General features: G+C 46.1%; 1 protein-coding gene across 1 annotated transcript in view; it reads left to right on the forward strand.

Moving 5' to 3' along the window:
• LOC129713459 (protein ERGIC-53-like) overlaps positions 1 to 7,500 on the forward strand; it is a 64,197-nt gene that overhangs the window by 24,385 nt on the left and 32,312 nt on the right. Inside the window, 1 exon segment of the mRNA XM_055662505.1 lies at positions 393 to 466. Coding sequence (XP_055518480.1) covers positions 393 to 466 — 74 coding nt within the window.

The following is a 7,500-nucleotide window of genomic DNA, read 5'->3' on the forward strand; positions in this document are numbered from 1 at the left end:
CCCCTCTCAATCTCCTAAATTCTAGAGAGTATAAACCAAGTCTATCCAGTCTTTTTCTTCATAAGACAGTCCTGACATCCCAGGAATCAGTCTGGTGAACCTTCTCTGCACTCCCTCTATGGCAATAATGTCTTTCCTCAGATTTGGAGACCAAACCTGTACGCAATACTCCAGGTGTGGTCTCACCAAGACCCTGTACAACTGCAGTAGAACCTCCCTGCTCCTATACTCAAATCCTTTTGCTATGAAAGCTAACATACCATTCGCTTTCTTCACTGCCTTGGGTAACTATAGTTGGGTTAAAGCCTAAAGAGTTGCCTAAGTGGGACAGGCCCTTAGCATGTGTCTCGGTTTTAACACCTATTTACTGAAAGGTATCTTTGTTTTTATAGGATGTTGACTCTGAAAGATTGGCGATCGTGCTTAATGGGCAGAAGAAAGCGGCTGAACAAATGCAAGACATTGGGTAAATATATCTCTTCTCTTGCCTTGGAGAAGGGTTGGGTAGACCAGTCAATACCTTTGGGGGAGCTGACATTCGGCAATGTGAGTCGAGGTATTCCGGACTCCCGAGGAGTGGGCTCTTAAAAACACCCGGAGAGTAGGATCTTTGGCAAAACGTTCTACTGATCCTTGGAACAAAATAGGTGAGTCAAGAATAAGCCCAAAGGCTACAGTTATGCATTATGTTTATGACTTTTTATACATTTATTCGATTACATTTATTAGATTACTGTCACAGGACAGTTGTGTAAATGAGATGGTAGACAAAAATGCTGGAGAAACTCAGCGGGTGCAGCAGCATCTATGCAGCGAAGGAGATAGGCAAAGTTTCGGGCCAAAACCCTTTTAGCACATTCTCATATGAAACAAATAACTCCATTAAACAGACACAGAAAGCTGAAGTAAATCAGCGGGTCAGGCAGCATCTCTGGAGAGAAGGAATGCGTGACTTTTCAGGTCGAGGCCCTTCTTCAGACTGGATGAATAAAGGTCTCAACCCGAAACGTCACCTATTCCTTTTCTCCAGAGACGCTGCCTGACCCGCTGAGTTACTCCAGCGTTTTGTGTCTATCGTCAGTTCCACAGAGCGCTTGGTCATCTTTGGACTACACCTTGTGTCTGTACTTTGAAACATAGTGAGAAGCAGGAGGTTACATTCCAGTGCACCTGATCTCCAGCCCAGTGGTGTACAACTAATGTGCTGAGCCCTGGGACAGGATGCACTTCACATCTGGCCCCTCGGGTTTAAATCAGCCAGCATTGCCTTAAGTACAGTGAACCCATTCATTTGCATTAAATAGCTCACCCCAAGTGGTAAGATGAGGAAAGCAGTTTGTTTACTTTTGCTTCCAGCAACTAATTGATTTGAAATTATTATTCGTAGTTTGAGATATTTTTTAAATTATTTTCTTTTCTTATTTTTGTTAAAGTTCTATTTGAACTTTTGTGAATGTCTCTGACTTTCAGTTTAAAAAGGCCTTTGATGGTCTTAAGTAGTCAACAAAGATTCAGATTCAGATTCAATTTTAATTGTCATTGTCAGTGTACAGTACAGAGACAACGAAATGCATCAGGGCTGTGTCGGAAGGAACTGCAGATGCTGGTTTAAACTGAAGACCGACACAAAAGGCTGGAGTAACTCAGCCGGGGCAGGCAGCATCTCTGGAGAGATGGAATGGGTGACGTTTTGGGTCGAGACCCTTCTTCAGACTGAGAGTCGGGGGAAAGGGAAATGAGGGATATTGAAGGCGATATAGAACAAATAAATGACGTGAGGATTGATAAAGGAAACAGGCCATTGTTAGCTGTGGGCTGAGTTGAAAATGAGTTACAGACAATAAGATTGAACAAGACGGGTTTGAAGCTGGAACAACAACGGAGGGATGGAGAGAGGGGGGGGGGGGGGGTGGGGATGCAAGGGTTACTTAGAAACATAGAAAATAGGTGCAGGAGGAGGCATTCGGCCCTTCGAGCCAGCACTGCCATTCATTGTGATCATGGCTGATCGTCCCCAATCAATATCCCGTGCCTGCCTTCTCCCCATATCCCTTGACCCCACTAGCCCCTATCTAACTCTCTCTTAAATCCATCCAGTGATTTGGCCTCCACTGCCCTCTGTGGCAGGGAATTCCACAAATTCACAACTCTCTGGGTGAAAAAGTTTTTTCTCACTTCGGTCTTAAATGGCCTCCCCTTTATTCTAACACTGTGTGGCCCCTAGTTCTGGACTCGCCCAACATTGGGAACATTTTCTCTAACTTGAAGTTGGAGAAATCAATATATACATACTGCTGGCGGGTAAGGGCCCAAGTGACCATCAGTGCTGTCAGGCGAGAGTGTTCTAGGATTGCCCCAAGGCAGAGCAGCACATCTGTGGAAGCCACTGCGTTAACTGTGACCATGGAAAGGACAGATTAAGGTTGAATTGATGCAATAGCAATGAAATGCAAAGGGCGGATTTAACACTGTCTTGTTTAGATTTATTTATTATTATCAAGTGTACCAAGGTAGGGTCTCGACCCAAAACGTCGCCTCTTCCTTGTCTCCAGTCTGACCTATATAACCATATAACCATCTAACAATTACAGCACGGAAACAGGCCATCTCGGCTCTACAAGTCCGTGCCGAACACGTATTTTCCCCTAGTCCCATCTACCTGCACTCAGACCATAACCCTCCATTCCTTTCCCATCCATATACCTATCCAATTTATTTTTAAATGATAAAATCGAACCTGCCTCCACCACTTCCACTGGAAGCTCATTCCACACAGCTACCACTCTCTGAGTAAAGAAGTTCCCCCTAAACTTCTGTCCCTTAATTCTGAAGTCATGTCCTCTTGTTTGAATCTTCCCTACTCTCAATGGGAAAAGCTTGTCCACATCAACTCTGTCTATCCCTCTCATCATTTTAAAGACCTCTATCAAGTCCCCCCTTAACCTTCTGTGCTCCAGAGAATAAAGACCTAAGTTATTCAACCTTTCTCCGTAACTTAGTTGCTGAAACCCACGCAACATTCTAGTAAATCTCCTCTGTACTCTCTCTATTTTGTTGACATCCTTCCTATAATTGGGCGACCAAAATTGTACACCTGCTGAATTACTCCAGCTATGTGTGTCTGTCTACAGTGAAAATGCTATCCAGTTGTCAGCTATAGAGTTTAGTTTAGAATTTAGAGATACAGCGCGGAAACAGTCCCTTCGGCCCGCCTAGTTTGGGCTAACCCGCGATCACCCCGTACACTAGTTCAATCCTACACACGAGGCACACTTAGCAGAAGCCAATGAACCTACAAACCCGCACGCTGTTGGTGGAAACCGGAGAACCCTCGCAGCCACAGAGAGCACGTGCAAACTCCGTACAGACAGCACCAGTGGTCAGGATCGAACTCGGGACTCTGGCGCTGTGAGGCAGCAACTCTACCGCTGCGCCACCGTGCTGCCCCCTGCTGGACGGTGATAAATTATGGGGGTGTAAGGGTCTCGATACATTAATTCAATACATGAATCACAGTCAAGCCATCCACAATGTACAGGCAATGAATAAAGGGGACAAGGTTTAGTGCAAAGTAAAGTCCAGTAGATAGTAAAGATAGTCCGAAGGTCTCCAGTGAGGTAGATGGTAGATCAGGACTGCTCTCTCGTTGGTGAGAGGACGGTTCAGTTGCCTGTTTACAGTGGGGAAGAAACTGTCCCTGAATCTGGAGGTGTGCGTTTACACACTTCTGTACCTCTTGCCTGATGGAAGAGGGAGTGACCAGGGTGAGACTGGTCCTTGATTATAGAAACATAGAAAATAGGTGCAGGAGTAGGCCATTCGGCCCTTCGAGCCTGCACCGCCATTCAATATGATCATGGCTGATCATCCAACTCAGTATCCCGTACCTGCCTTCTCCCCATACCCCCTGATCCCTTTAGCCACAAGGGCCGCATCTAACTCCCTCTTAAATATAGCCAATGAACTGTGTGGCCTCAACTACCTTCTGTGGCAGAGAATTCCACAGATTCACCACTCTCTGTGTGAAAAATGATTTTCTCATCGTGGTCCGAAAAGACTTCCCCCTTATCCTTGAACTGTGTGACCCCTAGTTGAAAGAAAAGAGAAACAAGAGAAAAACTAATTAGAAATAAAAAGCCAAACAGAATCGGGGCTGCAAAGAATTTCAACAATTTAAGTCCCTGTCAAGTCCGTTCCACCGTATAGTACAGACCAGAGGGGCTGATTGGCCTCAGAATACTCAAGTCAAGTCAAGTTTATTTGTCACATACACATACGAGATGTGCAGTTAAATGAAAGTGGCAATGCTCGCGGATTTTTTGTGCAAAAGACAAACAACAAAACAACCAAACAAACTATAAACACAATCATAACACACATATTCTTTTACATAATAAATAATAGAAGGAAAAACGTTCTGTAGAGTTAGTCCCTGGTGAGATAGGCGTTTACAGTCCGAATTGCCTCTGGGAAGAAACTCCTTCTCAACCTCTCCGTTCTCACCGCATGGCAACGGAGGCGTTTGCCTGACCGTAGCGGCTGGAACAGTCCGTTGCAGGGGTGGAAGAGGTCTCTCATGATTTTGTTTGCTCTGGAGTTGCACCTCCTGTTGTATAGTTCCTGCAGGGGGGTGAGTGAAGTTCCCATAGTGCGTTCGGCCGAACGCACTACTCTCTGCAGAGCCTTCTTGTCCTTGGCAGAGCAATTCCCAAACCAGATGGTAATGTTACCGGACAAGATGCTTTCCACTGCCGCTGCGTAGAAGCACTGGAGGATCCTCGGAGACACTCTGAATTTCCTCAATTGCCTGAGGTGGTAAAGGCGCTGCCTTGCCTTACTCACGAGTGCTGAGGCGTGTGATGCCCATGTCATATCCTCAGAGATGTGGACTCCCAGATATTTAAAACAGTTCACCCTAGCCACAGGATCCCCATTTATACTCAATGGAGTGTACGTCCTCGGATGATGTGCCCTCCTAAAGTCCATGATCAGCTTCGTTTTTTTGATGTTCAAGAGGAGGCTGTTATCCTGGCACCAGAGTGCTAGATCAGCCACCTCCTCCCGGTAGGCCTTTTCATCGTTGTCTGAGATCAGGCCCTGTTTTATGAGTCAAAAAAAAAAAAAAATTCTGAAAACAATCACGATATTGTTCTCTCATGTGTTGATCTTGAACTTATGTCCTCGTCTATAAATAGTATTGCCAACTCACCCCCAACCTCTCATTATTACAAGCATCCGTATTCAAATTACAGTGCCTCTGCTCTTTGTCGTTCAACCCTCTCAACCAGGATGTTGCTTTCAGTAAACCTTTACCGTATCAGGTTTTCCCATGCCTTGCGTTCGTCCATAATTAGAAACTGTGCCTGAACTCCGCGGAGGTTTTGCCGGATTTCTCTCGGACCTCGTGTTGCGGATCAAGGTGATGTACCAAAAAGGAAGGTCGTTTAAGAAGGAACTGCTGGAAAAATCGAAGGTAGACAAAAAATGCTGGAGTAACTCAGCGGGTTAGGCAGCATCTATGGAGCGAAGGAAATAGGCGACATTCTGGGTCGAGGCCCTACTTCATTTAATAGCCCGATTATTAGTCAGTAAGTTTAGTTTAAGGATAGTGCAGAAACAGGCCCTTTGGCCCATCGAGTCCTGGCTGACCAGCGACTAACACTATCCCACACAAACTAGGGATTAATAAACCCTGAAGGAAATAGGCAACGTTTCGGGTCGAAACCCTTCCGGGTTTCGGCCCGAAACGTTGGTCCATAGAAACCCCTGTCCTGGGTTTCATGGCCCGCAAACGAAATTGCCTCATTTCCGTTTGGGGAGTCTGCGGGGGCATGAACATAGAATTCTCCCAATTTTGTTAGCTGCTGCCCCCGCTGAGCCTTCGGGCTCCTCCTCCTTTTCCATTTTTGTCCCCGCCCCCGATCCTGAGGTCTTCAACGTCCCCTATTTCCTTCGCTCCCCCCCCCCGCTGAGTTTCTCCCATTTTGGATGAGGCTTCAACTCCCCCTTCCCCCCCCCCCCCCCCCCCCCCCGAGGCTTTGCAATTCTCAAATCTTCCATCCCGTCTCACACCACCTGTTTTTATCTCCAACCACCTCCCTCACCTGTGTCCACCTCTTACCTTTGTCCTGCTTCTCCTCTCTTCCGACATTCACCTGCCCCCCTCTACGCTCATTCGGGAGAAATGTCACCTATATATAACATATAACATATAACAATTACAGCATGGAAACAGGCCACCTCGGCCCTACAAGTCCGTGCCGAACAAATTTTTTTTCCCCTTAGTCCCACCTGCCTGCACTCATTCCATAACCCTCCATTCCCTTCTCATCCATATGCCTATCCAATTTATTTTTAAATGATACCAATGAACCTGCCTCCACCACTTCCACTGGAAGCTCATTCCACACCGCTACCACTCTCTGAGTAAAGAAGTTCCCCCTCATATTACCCATAAACTTCTGTCCCTTAATTCTGAAGTCATGTCCTCTTGTTTGAATCTTTCCTATTCTCAAAGGGAAAAGCTTGTCCACATCAACTCTGTCTATCCCTCTCATTATTTTAAAGACCTCTATCAAGTCCCCCCTTAACCTTCTGCGCTCCAGAGAATAAAGACCTAACTTATTCAACCTATCTCTGTAACTTAGTTGTTGAAACCCATGGATATATATATATATATATATCCATTGTCTCCAGAGATGCTGCCTGACCAGCTGAGTTGGTGTTGAGTTTGGAGATACAGTGTGCAGAAACAGGGCCCTTCGGCCCACCGAGTCCGTGCCGGCCAGCGATCCCCGCACATTGACACAATCCTACACGATTTTACATTTATACCAAGTCAGTTAACCTAAAACCCTGCACGTCTTTGGAGCGTGGGAGGAAGCTGAAGATCTCGAAGAAAACCCACGCAGTCACGGGATGAACATAGAAACATAGAACATAGAAATTAGGTGCAGGAGTAGGCCATTCGGCCCTTCGAGCCTGCACCGCCATTCAATATGATCATGGCTGATCATCAACTCAGTATCCCGTACCTGCCTTCTCTCCATACCCCCTGATCCCCTTGGCCACAAGGGCCACATCTAACTCCCTCTTAAATATAGCCAATGAACTGTGGCCTCAACTACCCTCTGTGGCAGAGAGTTCCAGAGATTCACCACTCTCTGTGTGAAAAAAGTTCTACTCATCTCGGTTTTAAAGGATTTCCCCCTTATCCTTAAGCTGTGACCCCTTGTCCTGGACTTCCCCAACATCGGGAACAATCTTCCTGCATCTAGCCTGACCAACCCCTTAAGAATTTTGTAAGTTTCTATAAGATCCCCTCTCAATCTCCTAAATTCTAGAGAGTATAAACCAAGTCTATCCAGTCTTTCTTCATAAGACAGTCCTGACATCCCAGGAATCAGTCTGGTGAACCGTCTCTGCACTCCCTCTATGGCAATAATGTCCTTCCTCAGATTTGGAGACCAAAACTGCACGCAATACTCCAGGTGTGGTCTC

Source organism: Leucoraja erinacea, chromosome 36 (genome assembly GCF_028641065.1).
Source record: "Leucoraja erinacea ecotype New England chromosome 36, Leri_hhj_1, whole genome shotgun sequence".
Taxonomy (NCBI): Eukaryota; Metazoa; Chordata; class Chondrichthyes; order Rajiformes; family Rajidae; genus Leucoraja; species Leucoraja erinaceus.